General features: G+C 52.2%; 1 protein-coding gene across 3 annotated transcripts in view; it reads left to right on the forward strand.

The window, feature by feature from the left end:
* Positions 1–25,558, forward strand: part of aig1 (androgen-induced 1 (H. sapiens)) — a 222,206-nt gene that overhangs the window by 81,180 nt on the left and 115,468 nt on the right. For 2 of the 3 annotated variants that reach the window (XM_038816755.1, XM_038816748.1), the window contains exon 2: positions 22,365–22,520. In XM_038816755.1, the coding sequence (XP_038672683.1) occupies positions 22,365–22,520 (156 nt within the window). Of the gene's footprint in view, positions 1–19,500; positions 19,555–22,364; positions 22,521–25,558 lie in introns of those variants that run through there. The other variant, XM_038816764.1, reaches the window with a different exon arrangement.

The raw sequence follows: 25,558 nt of genomic DNA on the forward strand, positions 1-25,558 counted from the left end.
AAAAGTATCTGGACCACTGCCACTCTATCCAATGCCACCACAATCCCATCCCACCAGGATTCTCCCTTATATTGGGAAAATGTAACACCTCTGCAGGAAACAGATTCCTGGGGGGTTGAGGGGTTTAATCTTATGAGGAAAGATTCAACAGGTTGGGTCTATATCCATTGGAGGTCAGAAGAATGAGCGGTAATTTTATTGGAACATAAGGTCTGAGGGGACTCGGCAGGGTGGACAGGAAGGTGGATTTGAGGTTCCAGCCAGATCAGCCATGATCTTACCCAACGGTGGAACGGGCTTGAAGGGCTGGATGGCCTACTAGTGCTGTTAAGTCCAATGTTCGCAAGATCACAAGAAACTGCAGAGTGTGGTGAACTCAGCCCAAAGCATCACACAAACTTGCCAGCCTCCCATTGATTCTGTATACACCTCCCGCTGCCTCAGGAAGGGAGACAGCATTGTCAGAGACCCCTCCCACCCAGGCATTGCCTTCTTCCAGCCCCTTCCATCAGGCAGACGGTGCAGAAGTATGAAGACTCGCGCATCCAGGCATAGGAACAGCTTCTTCCCCACAGCTACAAGACTCCTCAATGACTCCCCCTCGGACTGATCTGTTCCCTGTAAGAACACTATTCACGATGCCCTATGCTGCTCTTGCTCATGTATTTGCTTTGTTTGGCCCCTTGTTCCACACTGTAACCAATCACTGTTTGTCGATGTACCATTTGTCAATGTTCCCTGTTGGTTATTCTTTTTGTCTACTGTGTACGTACTGTGTATGTTCCCTCGGCCGCAGAAAAATACTTTTCACTGTACTTCGGTACATGTGAAAATAAATCAAATCAAATCAAATCAAAATCAATCCTGTATTCCTATGTTCTTATTTAAGAGAATTGACGCGAGCGGTCGGAGGAGACGGGGAGATTTTTTTTGCTAATTATAATAATCTTTATTGTCACAAGTAGGCATATATTAGCACTGTTAATGATGTTCACAAAATATCAGCCATGATCTCATTGAATGGCGGAGCAGGCTCGAGGGGCCAGATGGCCTACTCCTGTTCCTAGTTCCTATGTTCTTATGTTCTTCTTAAGTTACTGTGAAAAGCCCCTCATCGCCACATTCCGGCGTCTGTTCAGGTACACAGAGGGAGAATTCAGAATGTCCAATTCACCTGTCAAGCACCTTTCGGGAAATGTGGGAGGAAACCGGAGCACCCGGAGGAAAGCCACGCAGGCACGGGTAGAACGTGCAGACTCCACACAGTGACCCAAGCCGGGAATCGAACCTGCGACCCTGCCGCTGTGAAGCAACAGTGCTGCCCAGAGTACCCAGAGTACTGCTTTGGGGATCCGGGTTCAAATCCCACCACTGCAGATGGTGAAATTTGAATTCAATAGAAACCTGGAATTAAATGTCTAATGATGACCGTGAAACCATTATCGATTGTCGTTAAAACCCATCTGGTTCACTAATGTCCTTTCGGAAAGGAAATCGGCCGTCCTTACCCGGTCTGGCCCACATGTGACTCCAGACCAACAGCAACGTGGTTGACTCTTAACCGGCCCCTCAGGGGGCAATTAGGAATGGACAATAAATGCTGGCAAAGTCGGTGATGCCCATGAATGAATAATAAAAATGCTGCAACTGAACAAGAATAACTCACTGTCTCTGCGTATATTACCTGACTATAAATTATGGGCGAAATTCTCCGCACCCGCGGAAAGTCGTAAAACCGTCGTAAAAATCGGGAGCGTTTTACGACGGTCGCGAAGGCTTCATTTCCCGACGGATTCACTTCCTGGAAATGGGCTAGTAGCGCGGCCGCGTCAATTACGTGCGTGATGACGACGGAACGCGACGACGACACGATCACGCCCACGTGACGCCGCCCGACGCCGTAAAAAGGCGCGGGCGATCACAGAATCTGTCGGGCAGGATGTCGGAGCCGAGGCGAGCTGCTCCTCGCTTTGTAGATGCTGACGTCGAGGTGCTGCTCGATGCCGTGGAGCAGAGGAGGGGCATCATCCGCCCGCGGAGAGGGCATCGCCAACCTGCCAGCACGGTACGCCAGGCCTGGCGTGACGTGGCTGCTGCCGTCAGTGCTGTGGGGCAGACCCCTCGCTCAGCAGAGCAATGTAGGAAGAAGCTACACGACCTCACCAGGTCTGCCAGGGTAAGTGCCATGAGGGTGCCCCCTAGCCACAACCATCCCTCCCCCTTAACTTAAGCACCCCCCCCCCCCCCCCCCCCCCCCCCGGCACGGGAGGGGGGGGGGGGGAGAGGGATTGGGGCAGAGTTATTTGAGGGTGGTTCACAAAGTTGTCACAGACCCAGCGCTCTGGCCCCGAGGAGAGATGCAATCGTCTTATGACAACTTGCCCCCCCCAAACTGTGCCAGTATCTGAACGGACTGCTGATACCTACCGTTTTGTAATGATCTACCTATGTTCCCTCCCCCAACAGGCCAAGGCCGCTCATAACCACCGTGAGCGGCACAAGACTGGAGGGGGTTCGCCCAACCTGCACCCCCTCAGCACCTTTGAACAGAGGGCCCTGGACCTTGTTGGGGGGTCTGCCACCCGCGATATTGCGCAATGCGAGGTTGGCGGAACTGCAGCAAGTGAGACAACCCTCCCTGACAAACACTCACCCCTCCCCCATCCTCTGTCCCTTCACACACCCTGCCCACTGGGACACCTCCCCCATCCTCTGTCCCTTCACAAACCCTGCCTACTGGGACACCTCCCCCATCCTCTGTCCCTTCACAAACCCTGCCCACTGGGACACCTCCCTATCCTCTGTCCCTTCACACACCCTGCCCACTGGGACACCTCCCCATCCTCTGTCCCTTCACAAACCCTGCCCACTGGGACCGTCCAGCGGCCTGCCGAGCAAATCGAAATAACCCGTCTCATTCTCTTCCCTAGGACGTGATGCCGAACGACCAGGGCCGTCTGCCTCCAGACGGAGACAGGAATCTGCCGCCACCTCACCCGGGGCCTCACAACAGAGGGTGCCCGATCAGCGGGCAGCCCTATCCGCCCCAACCCAATCTGCGGACCAGGACGCACAGAGGGTTCGAAGTCCACCACCACCACCAGAAATGGCCAGGGACAACCCTCCTGTCGCTGAGCAGCCCCACACCCTGGAGGAGGCCCTAAACATTGAGAGCGTCGGGCTTGCGGCACTGCTTTCTCCCACCACATCCATCATCCCAGAGACACACACCCCGGCGGGCCTATTTAGTGATGAGTCTCCTGGGGCACAGTCTGGTTGGCACATCACAGCTGAGCAGGTACAGCAGGTGGAGGTCGGAGCAACAGAGGGCCCGGACTCGCGGAGGCCAGACCAGGCCCAGGATGCAGCTGGCTCCCAGACGTTTTCTGAGTTCCTGGAGTTTATCAGCCCACCCGCACAGCCGATGCCTCAGGAAACCCAGGGAAACAATGGCGGGAGGAGGGCAGCCTTCCAGACTCTGAAGACGATGTTAGAGGAGTCGAACCGCGTCCAAGAGCAGGGAGTGGTGCCGCTCATGGCAGAGACCCAGTCCGACACCGCACGGGTGGCATCCGCGGTGGAGGCAATGGGTCAGGTTATGCAAGACGTTGGGGTTAATGTGCACGCGTCATCCTCTGCCCTGGACAGGGTTGCCCTCTCACAGGCAGCAATGTGCCAGAGCCAAAACGACATTGCCGGCGCCCTGCGGGCCATGGCCGAGTCTCAGCAGGTCATGGCCCAGTCGCAGCAGTCGGTCGCGGAGACCATCAACCGCCTGACACATGTGCTGGATGGCGTCGTGCACACACAGGTTGAGATCGCACAGTCCCTGGCAGGAATGTCTAACTCCCTGGACTCCGTCTCTGCAAACCTTCGGATCCTGGTGGATACCGTTGCAGGCCTCCAGGACTGGCAGCGCCAGGTGTCGGTGGTGCGACGGGGCACCTCCCCGCTCGCACCTCTGTCCGAAAGTGAGGCCCGGGGGCCACCGGGCTCCCCGAGGGAGGAGGAGGTTTCGGGGCCCGTCCCATTAACTCCATCACGGGACGTCCCGGAATTCTCGGCCTCCCCCCGTCCCATCCCTGGTGCATCGGGTGGGCAGCAGGCAGAGCAGGGTGGCACAATGTCACCCGAGACGCCCGCAGAGCAGCCTGGCCCATCAAGGCCTGGTCGCCCCAGGAAACGCTTAGCCAAGGAGAAACGAGTCGAGGGGGGCGATTCGCAGCAATCCTCCTCCACTCCTGCTGTATCATCTGGGGAGTCACTTAGACGTAGTGGTAGGGCCCGTAAGGCAACTAAGATAGACACTGAGTAAGTTGGCACGGGTGAAGGGCACAGTTTAGTTGTAGGGGCTAGGGCACCTGTAAATAATTGTTAATATTAAACGCACTGTTCCACCTTACTTGTAATACCGTGTGATTGTTCCACAGCCACAGGAATCGTGATGGTGACCGAGTGTCGCTGGGGGTGACGGGTGGTGAAACCTCGGTGCCGGGTGTGCAGTCCCTGCCCCTACCCCCTCCCACAGCTAGCCCACGCAGGCACGTGATGGAGTGTCAGTGACGAACTCAGCGGCCACCAAGGTGGATGGTTCAGCTATTGCCATGGGTCAGACTCTCTCTAACGATTCTGAGCTCACAGCTCTTCGCAGAGCGGGCTGTCATCATTCCACATGGCACTGATCACACCCGCTGACACAGCCATCAATGTTGTACCATTCCGTCTCTACCCAGTGATAAGCGTCATGTCGAAGTGGAGCAGTGTACACTGAGAGGGGGTGGGGGTGGGGGGGGCTGTGGTGGTGGCAGTTGCGTGTTGACCCTCTGCATGACTAGCGATACAGGTGGTGGTTTGGTGTTCATCGGGGACGTCACATGCGATGCGTGAACCGTGCTGCCACCATGGCGTCGCGTGCCCGCCGTCCTTGCCGGGTCCGTCGTGCCGCCTCCTGGACATCACCAGCACCTGGGTCGTGTCTGCGTGCTGCGCCCGCCACTCTCCGCCAGCCTCCTCCTCCTCCTCCTCCTCCTCCTCCTCCTCCTCCTCCTCCTCCTCCTCCCTCGCCTCCTCCTCCTCCTCCTCCTCCTCCTCTGTGCTGGCACCACTGCCACTAGCTTCTCCCTCCTCCTCCTGCAACAGGTCATCTCCCTTCTGCATCGCGATGTTGTGCAGCGCACAGCAGACCACTACAATGCGAACGACCCTGTCGGCCTGGTACTGCAGGGCCCCTCCGGAGCGGTCCAGGCACCTGAATCTCATCTTCAGGAGGCCAAGGCAGCGCTCCACCACACCCCTGGTTGCTGCATGGGCCTCGTTGTACCGTGTTTCCGCATTGGTCTGAGGCCTCCGTATAGGCGTCATCAGCCAAGACCTCAGCGGATAACCCCTGTCGCCTAGCAACCAGCCCCTCAGCCGGGGAGGACGTCCCTCAAACATCGCAGGGATGAACGACTGCGCTAGTATGTAGGAGTCATGCACACTCCCTGGGAACCTTGCACAGACGTTCATGAACCTCATGTAGGGGTCGCATACCACCTGGACATTAATGGAGTATGTCCCCCTCCTGTTTGTGAACACTTCCTTGTCCACAGCAGGCGGGCGCATGGGGACGTGAACACAGTCGATTGACCCCTGAACCCTCGGTATCCCGGCCACACTGGCAAATCCACGGGCTCGTGAGTCTTGACTTGCTTGGTCCTCGGGAAAGGTGATGTAGCGGTCCGCGATGGCATAGAAGGCGTCGGTCACATCCCGGATGCACCTGTGCACCGATGACTGGGAGATCCCGGAGACGTCCCCGCTCGGAGACTGGAAGGAGCCGGTAGCATAGAAGTTCAGAACGACCGTCACCTTGATGGCAACCGGGATCGTGTGTCCTCCCCCCGTTCCACGTGGGGCGAGGGGCGACAGGAGTTGGCAGATATGTATCACCGTCTGCCTACTCAGCCGGAGTCTTCTCCTGCAGGTGATGTCCGGCATTGTTAGGAAAGAGACCCGGACACGGTACACCCTCGGCTTTGGTCGTCGCCTCTGACGCCGTGGCTGCACCCTCACTCTCTCCTCTTCCTCTTCCTCCTCCTCCTCCCCCCCATGCTGCTCGACGACTGGCAACTCCTCGGCCCTTCCCTCTGCTGCTGCAGCTGGCCCTGCATCCACTGCGGGTTGTGGCTGTGGATGCTGCTCCATCTCCAAATGCAGTACAGCGGCCCCAACCACTGCGCAGAACATCGCCGTTCTGTTCCCATACATCGTGCTAACCTACAGAAGGGTGGTGGGAGGCAGGGAAACGGGACATGTTAGACGGAGGTTAGTCGACGCCTCGGCAGCCGCCTGCCATGGGATAGCTGTGTGTCCCGGTGGCCTGGTCGCGCTGCTGACACGCGGTCAGCCTAACCCCTGGTCACTTTCTGCATCCAACGGCCAGTAAACTATGGCCTCCTCACGGGTGCGTCAGTGGCCTGTGTCCGGAAGCCACAGGGGAACCAGCGGCCGTGTCCTCGTCACCGGCACACCATGGCATGCTGGCACACATATTGTTATGGGGTTGGACGGCTCACTCTCTACCTAACCCCCCCCCCCTCCGTCGCCCCCCACTGCCTCCCCGTCTCCCCCACTGCCTCCCCCGTCGCCCCCCACTGCCTCCCCCGTCTCCCCCACTGCCTCCCCCGTCGCCCCCCACTGCCTCCCCGTCTCCCCCCACTGCCTCCCCCGTCTCCCCCACTGCCTCCCCCGTCACCCCCACTGCCTCCCCCGTCTCCCCCACTGCCTCCCCCGTCGCCCCCCACTGCCTCCCCGTCTCCCCCACTGCCTCCCCCGTCTCCCCCACTGCCTCCCCCGTCGCCCCCCACTGCCTCCCCCGTCGCCCCACACTCCCCCCGCTCTGGACCCCCTCCCGTTCTCAGGGATGCCTTCCCCGTTGTGGCCAGACTCGAGCGGTGCGCTGAGCGGTGCGCTGAGCGGTGCGCTGAGCGGTGCGCTGAGCGGTGCGCTGAGTGGTGCCCTGACCTCCTCCAAGCTGTCGTCAGCCAGGCCGACTGGTTGACGAATTTAAAAAGCAGGTGTGTTTCACGACGTGCAAACAGGGCGCCATGACGTCGGGACTTCGGCCCATCCGGGCCGGTGAATAGCGGGGGGGGCTATCAGTGGCGATTCTGGTCGTGTCAGGGGCGGGAAGGAGGCGTTTGTCGGGAATGGCGACTCCGACATTTTGCGGGGTTTGGAGAATAGCGGGAGGGCGTCGGAACAGCGTCGCCGTAAAAATTTCTGACGCCCGCTATTCTCCGACCCGTCGTGAGTCCGGAGAATCTCGCCCTATATGTTTAACGGCCTATTCTCCAAGTACAAAACATTGAAAGTGAACCACAAGGTCACAAGGTAGACGATGAATTAAGCAACTCCCTCTGTCCTCTCCAACCAGCTCTTTTTATTTAATCCTTCTTTCTAAGAATTCACGTGTTACAAAGTAGGCCCACGTCCAAAGAACTTCACAACTTCTTGCATCCTTCCCAAATTCATTCCACACACGATTAAATGTCTGGTGTCCAGGATTTGCAACGCATTGCAAAGGATTTGCCTGCGTCAGATTAGCTGTGTTGCTAGTGCCTGTGTTGCTAGATCCATCTGTTCCTCCATCTCGGCTTTTAAAGCCCTTTCCAGTGGTGAAGACTCTTTGGCATAAATATCTTTATTGCTAACAGTAAGCTGGAGGGTGACAAGAGTGCTCCACTGTCTGCTGCATTATTTAACCTCCTTCGGCAGTCCCTCTGCATTGAGGGTGGCTTACTTCCATTCTGACTCTTTGGGTTCTGGGTTGGCTGATAATTCCACTGCATGGTCTACAGATTGTACCACAGACAGGGCAGGTAAAGGGATGAGCAGGTCGGTTGACTGAAGGTTTGTCTGCTCCCTCCAACACCCAGACTTCACCTCTGCATATTCCCAACAAAGTTTCTCAATGGCTTTGGTGCCTTCTCAAATCAGCCTTCTTCATTCTGGTCAGTCACAAAGCCAGCATGTCCCCTGCATTGACTGGAATGTTTGACCACTTCAGGGATGCTTTGAGGACATCATCTATTATTCTCTTCTGTATGCGGGAGATGTGGCCAGTTGAAGCCACAAGATCTGATCATTTATTTGGCTCAGGTTTTGAGAACAATTAAAACCAAATTGCTGAATGTTTTCAACTGTAAACCATTCCAGAAGAAGCAATGAAAACATGGCCACCTTTGTGCAAGAGAGTTTGGGCCCAGCCCCCAGGAGGTATGCTTGGAGTTGGATGGATGAGATCATGTTTAAAAGTGCGACAAATGGCTTCCCCATGATTTCCTGCCTTTGGCTACTTTCCCTGGGGGACAGACTGTGTGGGTGGACAACAAGTCGCCTGGGTGCCAGGAAAGCAATTAAGGACATTGCAGGCCAATGAACCAACATTTTCTGAGAGCGGGGACAGTTTTCTGGAGGTGCATTGAGCCTCTGCTGTACATGCAGCTGCCTGGGTGAGTGTAGTCCCAATAGCACTCATGAAGCTTGGCATCATCCAGGACAAAGCAGCCCGCATACCCCATTAACAAATATACACTTCATCCACCACCGCGGAACTGAGGCTTCAGCATGGAACATCTACATTAGATACAATTACCAAGGCTCCTTAGACAGCACCTTCCAAGCCCATGGCTATCTGGAAAGACAAGAGCACCAGATACCTGAGAACACCACCGTTTTCCCCGTCAAGTCACTGGCCACGCCGCCTTGGAAATATATCGCGGTTCCTTCAGTGTCGCTGGGTCAAAATCCTGGAACTCCCTCCTTGACAGCACTGTGGGTGTACCTACACGTAAGGGACCCCAGCAGTTCAATAAGGCGGCTCACCACCACCTTCTCAAGGGGCAATTAGGGATGGGCAATAAGTGCTAGCCTCGCCAACGAAACCCACATCCTCTGAACGAATAAAATAAGTGGTGAGAGCACAGCAGGGTTGAGACGAGAATGTATATCCAGAATTATCTTGAAATCGGATTCATTCATGTTATGTTCTTTGTGGTAGCCGCAAAGAGAAAGAATCAGAGTTTGTATAACATGGTGCAAAGAGTTTATTACAGAAGCTGGTCAAACAGGATACAATGGTGAATTCCACAAAAACTCGCAAAATACTTCAATGATGTCATTGCGCAACAGGTGATATTACATCAGCCGCTGGTGTCACTCCGAGACATTACACCACTTCCTCTTTCCTCTGCTGTCCCCAGCATTTTCACTTAATCAAACACTTCCACACAGATGCAAAATATTATGCCATAACTAACGTTGTTACGGTACAGATATATATGTATATTAGTAAGACAGTTTCTTGGGTAGACGTCTGTCATATTTTGGCAGAACCTGACATTCAGGAACTTGGCTCCTGGGGTGACAGGGCCTGTTGCATCTGGCAAAACTAACTCAGGAACTGTCTCTGGTTGTGTGGATGATTCTGTCATAACAGATTCCGTAATGTTGGCAGTTGTAGTCCTCAAGTCTGGCATGTCACTGTCCAAACTCTCTGTGGTGAAAACATTTGGGGTGTGATTCAATGGAACAGAAACAGACCCTGTGTGTCAGTAACGGTTGAGACTCAATAGCTATGTTCATTTGCAGATAGGCTTGGGAGAATCAATTCTGTTAAATCTTTGGGCTCCTGAGAGTCGTGCAAAAAGATCTTGGATAAGTGACAGAGGGTACTGATCAGTACATAATACAGGGTTGATAGTTGTTTTGAAATCCCCCCATATTCGTACTGAACCATCCTTCTTTAAGACAGGAACGATTGGGGTTGCCCAATCGCAGGTGGTGACAGGCTCAATGGCTCCTGTCTTCGATAACTTCTCAAGTTCTTTGCCCTCTTTAAGTTGAATAGCATAGGGTATGGTACGTGCTTTCAAACACTTAGGCACACTGTCTGCCTTGAGTTTCACTTCGCCCCCAGTCATGGATCCAAATGACTCCTCGAATTCTTTTGTTGAAGATCGTTCGTAGAATCAACAGATTGGTTCACAATGGTCCAGTTTAGCTTAATCTTCCTTAACCAAGGTCTCCCGAACAATGCTGGAAGGTTTCCCTGAACAATGTGACGGGGAAAGCTCGTTAACTTCCACTGTCACCTTGATCAAGTCCTTCAGCGGCACAACCTCCTCGCAATGTCCTCAAGACTATTTCAGATGGCTGCGCTGGCAGATATTTCAATTTCTGATGGCATATTGATGCAGGTACAAGTGATACTGCAGCGCCCATATCGACTTCCAGATTAATAGTGTTCGCATTTAATTTTGGATGGACCCAAAATCGGCGCTGTTCTATTTGTACTGCTAGAACGCCTAGCTTAAATTCCTTAAACTGACTTTGGTACTTGGTGAGCCTTCAGTTGCATCACCTCACTGTAAACTCACCCTGTAGACTTTGCAGTTTTTTTTTGATACACTTCTTTGTGCGGATAAAGGTTGGTGCGATCACCATCCTTAGGAATGTGACCAACATTACCACAATATTTGTATTCGTTCTCCTTGCTCTAACAATCTCCAGCCAGATGTCCCACTTGGTTGTAGCGATGACATGGCAGGTTCTTGGTGGACCTGCCTCTCGCAGACTCCATCTTGTGGACTTTAGCTCGAACTTCAATCATCGAAGATTCTCCTGCAACAAGTAATAATAATAACCTTTTATTGTCTCACGTATGAAGTTACTGTGAAAAGCCCCTAGTCGCCACATTCCGGCGCCAGCTCGGGTAAGCTGGTATTGAACCCGTGCTGCCAGCCTTGTCCTGCATCACAAACCAGCTGTCTAGCCCACTAAGCTAAACCACCATGCGATTTCTACTGCAGGTTTTTGGGTTAATTTACCTTCAGACAACAATTTCCTTTGGATGGCTTCCTTTTTGAGGCCGCAAACTAATCGGTCATGAAGTGTATCATCCAAAGTCTGGCCAAATTCGCAAAACTTTACTGGTTTTCACAGTGATGTAAGAAGTTGTGAAATGTTTTACCCCTTCCTCCTGTGCTTGACAGTGAAAGTGGAGCCTTTCAGTCATTAGCTCATCATCTGACTTTCTCCAGGTTTAGCTGGGTGTAATAAATTCTGGGCCAATGTAAATGTTTTCCTCCCAACTGAGCTGAGAAAGGTCGCTGTGTGCAGGTCTGCTGGTGTCTGATTGGCTTTAAGGAACGAATGGAACCTTTCCTCATAAGAGTTCCATGTCTCCTCCTGCTCATCAAACGCGTCCATGACGCCTTTTGATTGCAGCACCCCGATCTGTGCTCCTAAGCCTGTCTTCCCTGCCATTTGCTTTCTCTCTGATTAATGTCCTATACACCCCATCCACCCGCCCGCCCCCAGCGTATACCTATGATTCCCACAGAGTGGAGTCATCACCATCATGTTTATAGTGTCGCCTCAGCTGATTCCAAATTTTTAAGGATGACTCCACCACCGGACTGCTTATATACTTCCTCTGGGCGAACGGCAGCGGGGCCATCACCAGAGCCCTCAGGCTTCCCCTCACAAGATTCTTGCTCTCACCTGACCCAATCTGCCCCCTCCCACCATCGTCTCACCTTCTCTACGTTCACTGCCCAATAGAAATGCAACAAATCCGGCGCCACCAGTCCCCCTTTCCCACTCTGTCTTCGCAGAGCCCTCTTCACCCTCGGCACTTTCCCTGCCCACGCAAATTCCAAGATTAGCACACCTGCCCTCCGAAAAATGTCCTGGGTGAGGAAAATCAGGAGGGAATGAAACACAAATAGGAATTTTGGCAGTATGTTCATCTTCCAACACCTCCACCCTCCCCACCAATGTCAGATGCAGCGAATCCCACCTTTTAATGACTCCTTTGACCTCCTCCAAGAACACCGTCAAGTTCCACCGACGCAGTGTGGTCCACTTCCAGGTACTGGAACCGCTCCCATGCCACCGTAGATGACAGAGCCCCCAGGACAACACACCCCCCCCCCCCCCCACCTCCCCCCCGCCCCGGAGCATTCACTGGGAACACCTCGCTTTCCCCAAAATTCAGGTTATATCCTGAAAAGGCGCCAAACCTCTCGAGTAAACCCATGATTCTGCCCATGCTTTCTAACAGGTCCGTCACAAACAATGACAGGTTATTGGTATACAATGATACCAGGTGCTTCTTGCCCCCCCCCCCCCCCAACTCAATCCCCCGTCACTCAGCTGAGGCCCAAAGTGCCATCGCCAAGGGCTCAATCGCCAATGCGAACAACAGCAGGGACAATGGACACCCCTGCCTCCTTCCCCTCTGCAATCCAAAATAGCCTGGGTTCGTCATGGGAGACACATACAACAACCGAACCCACGGCACAACCCACCGCCTGAACCCAAACCTCCCCAGGATTTCAAACACATACCTCCACTCTACCTGGACAAAAGCCTTCTCCGCGTCCATTGACATGATCACCTCCGGCCCTCGTCTCCCCCCCCCCCCCTTCCCCCCCTCCCCCCCCTCCCCCACACCCCCGGCCACCCCCCCCCCCCCCGCCCTGCCGGGGTCATAATTGCATTTAGCAACCTTGTAATATTAACAGAGAGCTGCCCCCTCCATTTGATCCTCCATGACCAGCTCCTGTACACACCCCTCCAACCTTTTCACCAATACCTTTGCCAGGACCTTCATGCCCATATTCAGCAGCGGGTTGGGCCTGTGGGATCCACACTCCAAGGGATCCTTCCCCTTTCTCGGGATCAGTGAAATGACGTCTGTGCCAGCGTAGCTGGCAGCTCCCGATTTGCCACCGCTTCATTAAACATGCCCTAAAGGCCGGGGAGCCAACCCCATCACGAGCTGTTTGCAATTTTCCAGCGGAAAGCCATCCGGCCCTGGTGCCTTACCCACCTGCATCCTGCTAAAGCACTCCATCACCCCCTTCAGCCCCAACGGCTCCTCCAGTACCTGCCTCTTCCCCTCTTCCAACTCTAGGAAGCCCGGCCCATCTAAAAACCAACCCACATCAGCTCTCCTCCCCACCCCCCACCCCACCACAATCCCCACCCCCACGGATCTATACAGGCCCTCACAAAAGTCCTTACACATCTCATCTAACCTCTGCGGATCAGACACCATGACCGCCCCCCCCCCCCCCCCCCCCCCCCTCCACCTTTACCTGAAGAATTTCTGAATTTCCCTCAATGCTGCCTGTTGCCGCAGCTGTTGGGCTAGCGTGCGGCTCGCCTTCTCCCCATACCCGTACTGCAACCCCCCCCCCCCCGTGTCCGCCGCTACTGACCCACTGGCCTTCTCATTGTCAGCCAGTCAAACTGCCCCGACAACTTCTTTCTTTCCGTCAACCACTCCTTTGTGGGTGATGGAACCATCAATTCAACAAACACATGTAGTTGGATCTGAACAGAGGCTTTAATACACTTACAACAGAGCCAGCCTATTCGTCGTTGAACTCCAGATGAACTGGCAGGCTGGCTCTAAGGCACTGATCTTTATACATCGGTCCCAGGGGGAGGAGTCCTGGGCGGAGCCAAGGGAGGAGCCCAGTACAAACTCTCGCGTACTCCCAGAGCGACTCCCCCTGGTGGTCGGATAGTGCAACTGCACTTACAATGGTGGATAGTGAACATATATACATGGAGTGATATTGGCAACTATATACAGCATTGATCTTGCAAAGGGTAGATAACGAACATATATACATGGAGTGATATTGGCAACTATATATAGTGTGAATCACATTCACCACAGTGGGGGCCCCAGAGTCCTTCAGTGACTCATGCACTAAACACCCAGGTGTCCGGCCCCTGCATCCCTTTTAGAATTGTACCTTTTTATTTTACATTGTTCCTCCAACAGAGTGAATCACTTGACATTTCTCTGTATTAAATTCCATCTTGTATGCCCGTTCCACTTTACCTTCTTCAGTCACTGATAAATGTTTTGTGCAGGGGATATGTGACGACAGAGTGGCCTGGTCACAGGGATATCATTTCTCCAGTTGAATGCCCTGAGAGTACAAAGGTACAAGTTCCGTCATTACCGCCTGGGGCAAGGTTTGTCTCCCTTGCACACTCCACTTCCCGGTTGGGAATGAAGATTTGGTCTGAATTTTATTTACAGCTTGCAAACAGTCCGCGAGGCACTGATTTTCATGTTTGACAGCTTGAAGTGACAAATAGCCGTCAAGATTACTGAAGCAGATTATTTTTTAGGAGGAAGGGCAAAGGTACCATTTCACTTGCATCAAGAAGGAAACACAAAGATATCCAGCCTGTTAGATAATTTCTGAGTCTCGATGTGTGTCACATACCCCTTATCTTACCAGGGTGTGTCGGTTTATTGGTCTGACAGGCCTCGATATTAAGCCCACACCTCCATCCTGTCATGATGTCATGGCAAGATACAAAATTAACATATTTAAATTGGACTTCCACCATTAAATTGTGAGCTCATTTAAAATTAACTTTTGACGAGCTGGGGGTCCCTCAGCAGTGAAAGAGAGGTGGCAGCTGCCCCCTCCACAAGAAAGAAAGGTAACTTTCACAGCACCCCCTGTGGGCCAGGAGGGGCAAGAATTCTCTTGCCCCCCCCCCCCCCACGCTCCCTCAAGGAAGGCTTGAGCTTCCCCTGTTTTTACAATTGCAGGCTGTCTTCCTCTCCTCCATCATGGGATCTGCCTCCTCCCCCTGCCCCCCCCCTCCAATTCCACCCCGCCCCCACCCCCCGCCACCACCCCTGTCCAACAAGAGAGAACCTAACCATCGTCCCTTGACATTCAATGGCATTACCACCGCTGAATTCCCCCACAATGAACATCCTGGAGATCACTATTCACCAGAAACTGAACAGGAGGACCATATAAATACTGTGGCTACCAGAGTAGGTCGAAGGCTAAGAATCCTGCAGTGAGTAACTCACCTCCTGACTCCTCAAAACCTGTCTACACAGCACAAGTCAGGGGTGTAATGGAATACTTTCCACTTGCCTGGATGAGTCCAGCTCCAGCAACACTCAAGAAGCTCGACACCATCCAGGGCGAAGTAACGGGTGTGATTGCTCCCCCTTCCACAAGCGTTCATGCCCTCCACCACCGACGCACAGTAGCAGCCGTGTGTACCACCTACAAAATGCACTGCATGAACTCACCCAGCCCTTCGTAGGCTGCACCTTCCAAACCCACGACCACCACCATCTAGAAGGACAAAGGCAGCAATCACGCGGGAACACCACCACCTGGAAGTTCCCCTCCAAGTCACTCACCGCCCTCACTTGGAACTGTATTGCCATTCCTCCCTGTCGCTGGGTCAAAATCCTGGAACTCCCTCCCTAACAGCGCTGTGGGTGTGCCTGCAACTCAGGGACTGCTGCGGTTCAAGAAGGCAGCTCACCACCACCTTCTTAAGGGCAGTTAAGGACACCCACATCCTGCAAAATTAATTTTTTAAAAACCCCAATTGCAGGCGCTCCCTCTCTCTCACCCACTGCCCCAATGATGCTGATTGCCTCTCTCCCCTCTTCCAATTAAATAAGGTGCAGCTTCAAATTAATTTCTCCTCGCTTGTGCAGAGAGGGTTAAAAAATACTCTCCACATTACTTTTCGATGCTACATCAGCCTTTCAATTTGGGTGCGAAACTTTGCATTGAAATGAATGTGAAAGTACTCCCTCGAGGACCCAATGTTCTCCACCAATTAGGAGAAACATCACTGATATTCTTCTACTTCCTGCATGAATTAAACATCTATTCTGTTATCCCATTGGGTGATGTGAAACTGTATTTTGGAACCTGAAGAATGATGATACAAGTGTTTTCTCTCTTACTCTGTCCCTTGGGAGGTTATGTATTTATTTTTAAGCTATTGCTCTACTTCTGCACAAAGTAAAAATGACAAGGGCAGGGTGTTTTTTCTCAGTGTTGGAGCAGTTAATTGGAGTTCTTGGACAGACGAGTGGGATGACTGAAGGAGGTCTCCTTGTCTAATACACAGTAACACCAAATTACCGTGCAGAAAGAGGAACTACAGCAGGTCCTGTTTGTTGTATCACCTCACGCACCCAGTAGTGCACAAGGCAGACTTTCAATCTGTTTCCTTCGCTGTTTTTCACCCAGAACAGGTCGCTAGTCTGCCGCCAGGGCTTACGGCTTGAGGAGCGCCACTCCACATCAAGCATGGTTGACCAGGCGTCCCTCCCGCTGCTCCCGCCAGCCTTTGGGGTGTTTGGAAGGACTTGGAAGGTTGACACTCAACCTGTTTGGCCGCGTTATGAATGCACCTTCCTTGGCCGTCAAGTGCTGGGGCGGGTCTCGAACCAGGTGCTTCTGGCTCAGCGACAGGGAAGCTGGCCATTGCTCCACACAAGAGCTCCAAATAAGAACAATACTCTTTATTAGTGTCACAAGTGGGCTTACATTAACGCTGCAATGAAGTTACTGTAAAAAAGCCCGAGTTGCCACATTCCGACGCCTGTTCGGGTACACAGAAGGAGAATTCAGAATGTCCAAATTACCCAACAGCATATCTTGTGGGAGGAAACCGGGGCACCGGGAGGAAACCCACGCTGACACGGGGAGAGTTTGCAGACTGTGACCCAAGCTGGGAATCGAACCTGGTGCTGTGAAGCAACAGTGCTAACCACTGTGCTACCCTGAAGCGGAATGTCAGCAGGGGGATATGAACCCACGACCCTAGAGAGGGACCAGAGATCATCAGGCCTTCGAGGGCATTAAAGGACACCTCTTGCTAATGGCGCACTAGGCCACTCGGCCACACTGACAAGTTTTGTCAGCCCACAACCGCCTGACCCAGAGGCCAGAGGGCTACCGGCTGAGCCCCCCATCGGCAATGCAGCTGTGCAGAACTTCCTGGGAGAGGCAAAACAGAGAGAGGTTGGTTTTGGAAAACATTCTGAAAGATTCCAGACAACCCCACAAAGTGTGAGGAGGAGGCAGTGACTGGGAAATGCATTACCCAATACCCACCTCCACTGCTTATATTGGTCACACCCGGAAACCCAGCCAGCTCCCTAAAAGCAAAACCTTTTTCCTGAAGTGAATCACTCAGGGCAAAAGTCAAAAGCGAGGGACAGCTTATATAACTCAGTGCGATGGATGCCTATTGGACTGGAATGTGATGTAACTGTTCACCCTGGATATCTGATTCAAGAGTTTCACAAGGCAAAATGGTGGACTGATTAATGTTGGAGGGAAAGCTGCGATTTAGATATTTGGTTAGGAACCTGTTATTCAAACATTGAAATTGCCCTGTGCAAACATTACAATAAAAATATCAAATGCATTCAAGCGCATTTGCTTTTACTGCTGTCTAACTCAGGGAATTTATCAGCTAATTTTCGCACTGTGTAACTTCAGTGTATTTTGGAACTGCAGTGAGCACAATGGTTTGGACAATGTCTCTCACTTCAATTTTCAAAGCAAGGCCAATCCAGAGAGCAGGTATCCCACTGCTGCTCGCCAGTACTGGTGTTCCAGAGGTTAATGTGTGTGGTGAATGTCACTTAGTAATTCACACAGTATTTACCAATAGCGCAGTAGCGTTATCCGACCACTAGGGGGAGTAGCTCTGGGAATGCTCAGGAGTTTGTACAGGGCTCCACCCTTGGCTCCGCCCATGACTCCTCCCCCTAGACTGCTGTATAAATAACCGTGTCCAGAGCCAGCCTGAGTTCATCGAGAGTTCAACGGGTAACCGGCTGGCTCTGTAGCAAGTAGATTAAAACCACTGTTCATATCTAAAAGCACGTGTCTCGTGAATTGATGGTTCCATCAATGTGGCTATAGAGGATGTGGATGGGCTATTTCACTGAGGGAGAGACCAGCAGGTGATGGACCCCTGCAAAAGAACTTTTCACATACCTTGCCCTCTGTGGCTGGTCTCTAACATTCCACCCCCGGTAAACTTTAATTCGTCCAAATCTCTACTGCCCGTGTCTTAACTCGCAGTAGGTCCTGTTTGCCTATTGCCCCTGTGCTCGCTGATCTACATTGGCTCACAGTCACTCAACACCTTGATTTTACAATTCTCATCCTTATTTTCCAATTCCCCCATGGTCTCGCCCCTACCTGTCCCTGTTATTTCTCCAGCCCCCCAAACCCTCCAAGGTATCTGGGCTCCTCTAATTCTGACCTCTTCTGGCTAAACAGGGGCTGGTTTAGCTCACAGGGCTAATCGCTGGCTTTGAAAGCAGACCAAGGCAAGTCAGCAGCACGGTTCGATTCCTGTAACAGCCTCCCCGAACAGGCGCGGGAATGTGGCGACTAGGGGCTTTTCACTCGTATAGCCCCCTCTCCATTCCTCTTACCCGCTCTCCTCATTTCCTCATTTAAGACGTTCCTTAAAGTTTAGCTTTTTGATTGAACTGTTGGTCAGCTGACCTGGTATCTCCTTATGTGGCTAAATCGCTGGCTTTGAAAGCAGACCAAGCGGGCCAGCAGCACGGTTCGATTCCCGTACCAGCCTCCCGAACAGGCACCGGAATGTGGCGACTAGGAGCTTTTCACAGTAACTTCATTGAAGCCTACCCACGACAATAAGCGACTTTCATTTCATTTCATTTTCATGTGGCTCAGTGCCTATCAAAGCTGAGGAGATCCAAGAAAAGGTGATTCAAACAGAGGTTTATTTCTAACCAAAAAACAAGGCCGCAATGCGGCAAACAGCACGTTGGTTCCAACTGGTACTACCGACCATGCCAGTCCCAATCCGATCCAGCTTTAAAGGGTTGATTCGATGAGCCCCAGCTGATGGCTTCTGCCCATCAGTGGGGGAACTCATATTCCGTGCGGCCCACGGGGAAATCTAGTGGGTCATTCCCGTGGCTCTCATGCCGGTTTTTACAGTGTTACACGTTGTTTTATAATGCTCCTGTGAATGGTGAAGTCGCAGTGTTTAGCACAGAGGGTTCACAGCGCCAGGGACCCGTGTTCGATTCCCAGCTTGGGTCACTGCCTGCACGTTATTCCTGTGTCTGCGTGGGTTTCCTCCGGGTGCTCCGGTTTCCTCACACAATTCCCAAAAGATGTGCCTTGTTAGGTGGATTGGACATTCTGAATTCTCCCTCAGCGTAGCCGCACAGACGCCGGAATGTGGCGACTACTTCGGGTAACTAGTCACAGTAACTTCACTGCAGTGTTAATGTAAGCCTACATGTGACATGAATAAAGATTATTATTATTTTGGAATTGTTTTCTGTGTTAAAATTGCTTTACCGATATAAGCTGCTGTTATTATTATGTCCACCATGTGTCTCTAAGTAGAGCACTTGATCCTCTGGGTAGGGGTTAGATGGAACGTCAGAGTCCCATGTAAACATGTCACACTGCAGTTCCAAAACCTGGATAGCTTCATACACAGACTGTGAATACACCTCTCTGTAAACCCTCTCTGGATAGTTTGAGGGGCCCGGTTGCCATTTTGCTTTTACTACAGGTAAAATTCCATTTTAACTTTGAACTTCTTCTTGTCAGGTGTTTCACAGTTTAATTCTCCTTGGAGCAAAGGCGATAGAGGGGAGATCGGATAGAGATGATGACAGGTTTAGCTAAGGTAGGCGAAAATAAGCTGTTCCCATTAGCTGATGCTAGCAAGAACTAAGGCAAGTGTTACAGGGGGGAATGTGAGGAAAAACAATTTTCATGCAGCAAGTGCCCTGGATCTCACTGCGTAATGAGGACGGTGGAAGTGTGAAAAATAAATCATTTCAAATGGATGTAGACTTGAGGGAAAACACTTTCAGGGCTGTAGGGATAGACTTGAGGATCGGGAATGACTGGATCGCTCTCCAGCAGTGCCAACACCGATACGATGGGCCGAACGGCCTCCTGGGGTTTAGTGATTCCTGTGGTGAATGTGATACACACCGGATTATAATCTGTACATGTGTCTATATTGTAAGTGCAGTTGCACTACCTGACCACCAGGGGGAGTAGCTCTGGGAATGCTCGAGAATTGTACTGGGCTTCTCCCTTGGTTCCGCCCAGGACTCCTCCCCCTGGAGCTGCTGTATAAAGATCAGTGCCACATGGTCAGCCGGCCAGTTCACCGAAAGTTCAATGGCTAACCGGCTGGCTCTGTTGTGAGCACATTAAAACCGCTATTCTAATCCTACAAGCACGTGTCCGTAGAATTGTTGGTTCCAACAATCCCATGACTCAATCAGTTACAATCTCTGCGGGACACAATTCAGCTGGAAGCAGGATTCAGTTGGGCAGGAAACCTACACAGACTGAAGCGTCCAGCGCATATGAATGGGAACAGATATTAGTGACGGGGACAGTCTGCAGGAAGGTGAAGGTAATCTTCCTATTCTGCTCAGCAGGATGGAGAACCTCGTATCAGGGCCCAGCCTAGAAAAGACAGCACCTTGCAACACTCAACTGGTATTGGAACACCCGCCAGTTCCCTGCTGCTTTGTGGCCGTAAACAACACCTTGCATTTATGTAGCACCCGTCATGGAGTCAAACATTTTGCTTCACAGGAGTGTTCGCTCATGATATTTCAGAGAGCATCTGGGTGTCCTGGTACATGAATTAGGAAAGGTTGGTACGAAGATACAGCAAGTGATTAGGAATGTCGTCATTTATAGCAAGGGGAATGGAACATGAATGTAGGGATGTTTTGCTACAGTTAGTAAGATCACACCAGGAGTACAGTGTACAATTTTGGTCTCTTTACTCTTTACTTAAGAAAGCATATAAATGCATTCAACGCAGTTCAGTAAAGGTTCCTTTGACTGAGCCCTGGGGTGTGGCAGTTTATCTTAAGAGGAAAAATTGCACAGGTTGGGCCTGGATCCATTGGAGTTTAGAAGAAAGAGCGGTGATCTTACTGAAACATCATGGGTGGGATTCTCCCTTCTGGGGACTGAGTCCCCATGGCGGCGGGAAAACCGGGATCAACCGCTCCAGCAACAACAGCCCCCGAAGGTGAGGAATTCTCCAAATTTTCAGGGGCTAGGTTGACGCTGGAGTGGTTCGCCTAACTCCAGCTGGCGGCGAAGGGCCGGTGCGAGTTTTGTGCAAGCGCGGAACGGCCAGCGTGATCTTGTGCATGTGCCTACCAGCCGGCGTATTTCCGCGCACGCACAGGCCGGCTGGCGTATTTCCGCGCATGCGCGGGGGTTCGCTTCTCCATGCTGCCCCCAGGCAATGTGGTGGAGCCCTACAGGGGCCCGGCGCGGAGGAAAGAAGGCCCCCACGGAAACAGCCCGCCCGCAGGATTGGTAGGTCCGATCGCAGGCCAGGCCACCGGGGTCCCCCCCCCGGGGTCGGATCCCCCTGCGCCCCCCCCCTCCCCCCCCCCCCCCCCCCCCCAAGGACCGCCCCCGCACACTTACCTGCCAGGTCCCGTCGAACGTGAGGTGAGTCATTCACGCCGCCAGGACTGGACAAAACTGGACAACGAATTCGACCGGCGTGGCGGAAATCCCGGCGGCCCACAAAATACGGCGCCGGGGAATAGGGCAGCCGGCGGCGGGGCGGCGGGGTGGGATTCGCGTCTCTCCCCCGAGGATTCTCCAACCCGGCCGGGGGTGGGGGGGGGGGTCGGAGAATCCCAGCCCTAATATCCTGAGGGGACCTGACAGGGTGGATGCTGAGAGGATGTTTAGATTAGAACCTGGAACACAGTCCAAACCTTTCCTCATGTCATAACTCCTTCATCCCAAGAACCAGTCAAGTGAACCGTCTCTCAACTGCTTTTAAAACTGTTACACCCTTTCTTAAGTAAGAAGATCAAAACTGCACCCAGTACTCCAGAGGGGGCCTCACCATCACTCTGTACAACTGTGGCAAAACTTTCAGACTTAAATATTGCATTCCCCTTGCGAATGAGTGCTAGCATCCCATTCATTTTCCTAATCACACAGTGCATTCGCCCACTGTTACATCAGAACCTACCTATGATTCTTGGTCCTACTGATTGGGCTGGATTCTCCCGCCCCTCCTGTCGCAAGATAGCCACTGTCGGGACACGGACAGTGAAAATGTACATTGGCCTCGGGCGGGATTCTCCGGTCGCCGGTCGGGCACAGCCGGAGAATCCCGGGACTACAGCAGTGGAGTCTTTCCCCATAAATGCAGTGTTAGACTGAAGATTCAATAAACCCAGCTGATAGCTTCACAAGTTTGACCCTGCTCGCTACAAGAACCATTTTGCCTGAGTCGTGTTTTGCTAATATCATTGTGCTACTGGGTAATGTTGACTTGGAGCGATATTGAACAAACAAACCTCTCTCAGTTGTCATTTGTGCTGGCTCCAATGGATCAGTCCTTGCTCGTGTTACACTATTGGCCAAGGTTAAAGGTCCCTCCTCTGTGTGTCAGCAGAAAATTACCTCGTGTCATTTGCTCAACAGGTGATACAGACCATTTTCTTTGGGATCTGCGTACTGACCGATCTCTCCAGTCTCCTCACTCAAGGCACGAATGACCAAGAGCAGCAGAGGCAGCTCAGGAAGCTGATTGCTCTTCGAGACTGGCTGATGGCAGTTTTGGCATTCCCTGTGGGGGTGGTAAGTGGCCACGTTTATTATTAACCTCTTTCATGCCTTTTGTTGTCTTCACAGTTGAATGTGCAGAACTTCAATCATTCGGAGTAAGAGATAATAATAATAATCTTTATTGTCACAAGTTGGCTTACATTAACACTGCAATGAGGTTACTGTGCAAAGCCCCTAGTTTCCACACTGCGTTCAGGTACACAGAGGGAGAATTCAGAATGTCCAAATTACCTAACAGCATGTCTTTCAGGACTTATGGGAGGAAACCGGAGCATCCGGAGGAAATCCACGCATAGAACATAGAACAGTACAGCACAGAACAGGCCCTTCGGCCCTCGATGTTGTGCCGAGCAATGATCACCCTACTCAAACCCACGTATCCACCCTATACCCGTAACCCAACAACCCCCCCCCCCCCTTAACCTTACTTTTTAGGACACTACGGGCAATTTAGCATGGCCAATCCACCTAGCCTGCACATCTTTGGACTGTGGGAGGAAACCGGAGCACCCGGAGGAAACCCACGCAGACATGGGGAGAACGTGCGGAGTCCGCACAGATAGTGACCTAAGCCGAACCTGGGACCCTGGAGCTGTGAAGCGACAGTCCATAGATTGATTCTATAAATCAATGGTGGTACTGGAAATGTCAGTGGAGTAGTAATCCAGAGACCCAGGCTAATACTTAGAATAGAATCATAGAACCTCTACAGTGCGGAAGGAGGCCATTCGGCCCATCAAGTCTGCACCGACCCTTTTTGGAAAGAGGACCCTACCTAGGCACATGCCCCGACCCGATCCTAACCCAGCAACCCCACCTAACCATTTGGACGCTAGGGGGAAATTTAGCCTGGCCAATCCACCTAACCTGCACATGTTTGGACTGTGGGAGGAAACCGGAGCACCCGGAGGAAACCCACGCAGACATGGGGAGAATGTTCAATCCCCACACGAGGCTGGAATTGAACCCGGGTCCCAGCCGCTGTGAGGCAGCAGTGCTAACCACTGTGCCACCGTGCCATCCAGGGGAGCAAGAGTTCAAATCCCACCATTTAAATTAGATTGATAAATCTGGAATTGATAAACTAGTCTCAGTAATGGTGACCCTGCCACCTGCCATTGCTTGTTGTAAAAACTCATTATTGCCTGTTAGGGGAGGGAATCTGCCATCCTTACCTGGCCTGGCCGACATGTGAAATGAAATGAAAATCGCTTATTGTCATGAGTAGGCTTCAATGAAGTTACTGTGAAAAGCCCCATTCTGGCGCCTGTTCAGGGAGGCTGGTACAGGAATTGAACCATGCTGCTCGCCTGCCTTGGTCTGCTTTCAAAGCCAGCGATTTAGCCCAGTGTGCTAAACCAGCCCCACGTGACTCCAGATCCACAGCAATGTGTTGACTCTTTACTGCCCTGTGCAGCACGTCACTCCGTTCAAGGACATTTAGGGATGGGTAACAAATGCTGGCCGTCCCAGTGACACACACATCCCTTCAAAGAATACATTTTAAAAAAGAGTATTTCTTTTTAAATGTTTTTTTATTGGGTTTCTCGCACATAGTATATTTAGAGGTGTACACAAAGAAGAAAAAATGAGAAGATATTAAAAACAAAATAAAAACAACAACACAATATAATTAGAAAAATCACGTAAATAAAAAGTCAATGTGTGGGAAAGTAAAAACTGGGGAAGTGTGTGTATACCGAGGCACTGGAGAGACAATCACATTATACATGTATACATGTCTTGGCAGGGGAGGGAAGCCCCCCCTTTCTTTTCTTCTGTTTCGTTTTAACAAAGAGAGTACATACAACACCAGTAATACAAAATAAATCTGGGTGGGGGCGCGCCCCTGATGTTACTTGCTTCTCCCGGTTGGTTTTCGCTGTTGTTGTTGAGCGTTTGCCTCCGCTTCGGCCGTCCGTCGTTCCTTCCTCCTGTACTTTCTTACTCTCTGTTGCCGTGCTGTGTTCGTCATGGTCATTGTCGTTTCCCGTGCTCTCCTTCCAGTTTAAGTTCCTTTGTCTTTCCCCCTCTCTGGTTCCCCTCTATTGTTCTTTGCCCCTGTCCTTCCTTCTTCCCCCCCTCCTCCCCCGCCCTCCTTCCCCCTCCCCGCCTCCCTGCAGTTCTCCTTTCTTTTCTGTTGTGCTTGGCTACTCGCTCTTGCACTGTCCGTCCACCCCCACCCCCACGCCCCGGGTCTTTCCCTCACTCCTTCTCTTTTCTCATGTTTTGGCCGCTTTCCCCTGGCTCTTGGCTACTTGGTTATTCATTTGCTTGTTCGTGGGCCACAAACAGGTCCCAGAACAGTTGGGTGAATGGCTCCCATGTTCTGAAGAAGCCGTCTTCTGACCCCCGGATGGCGAATTTGATTTTCTCCATTTGGAGAGATTCTGATAGGTCGGACAGCCAGTCTGCAGCTCTGGGCGGTGCTGCTGACCGCCAGCCAAACAGGATTCTACGGCGGGCGATCAGGGAGGCAAAGGCAAGGGCGGCCGCCCTCCTGCCCATGAAGAGATCTGGCTGGTCTGATACCCCGAAGACCGTCACTCTCAGGCATGGCTCCACCGTCACCCCTACCACTTTGGACAATGCCTCGAAGAAGGCTGTCCAATACCCAGCAAGTCTGGGGCTAGACCAGAACATGTGGGCGTGGTTGGCGGGGCCTCCTTGGCTCCGTTCGCATCTGTCTTCCACCTCCGGGAAGAACCTACTCATTCGGGTTCTTGTTACGTGGGCTCTACGTACCGCTTTTAGCTGCGTCAGGCTGAGCCTTGCGCACGTGGAGGTGGAGTTGACCCTATGCAGTGCAGTCCACACCCTATTTTGAGCCCTCGGTCTTCCTCCCATTTCTTCCTCGTCGCGTTGAGTACATGTCGGCCCTCTCTACCAGTCGTTCATACATGTAAAAGAAGAGTGAGGGTGGAAAGACTGAAATTCAAAAAAGGCTATGAATTGGACACCCAAACTCTTACTGAATTCCAGATAGGAACTCCTGGCGTGCATCACCAATGACCTCCCTCCCTTCATAACGTCAGAAATGGGGATGTTTG

The sequence above is a fragment of the Scyliorhinus canicula genome, chromosome 1 (assembly GCF_902713615.1).
Source record: "Scyliorhinus canicula chromosome 1, sScyCan1.1, whole genome shotgun sequence".
In the NCBI taxonomy this organism is placed as follows: Eukaryota; Metazoa; Chordata; class Chondrichthyes; order Carcharhiniformes; family Scyliorhinidae; genus Scyliorhinus; species Scyliorhinus canicula.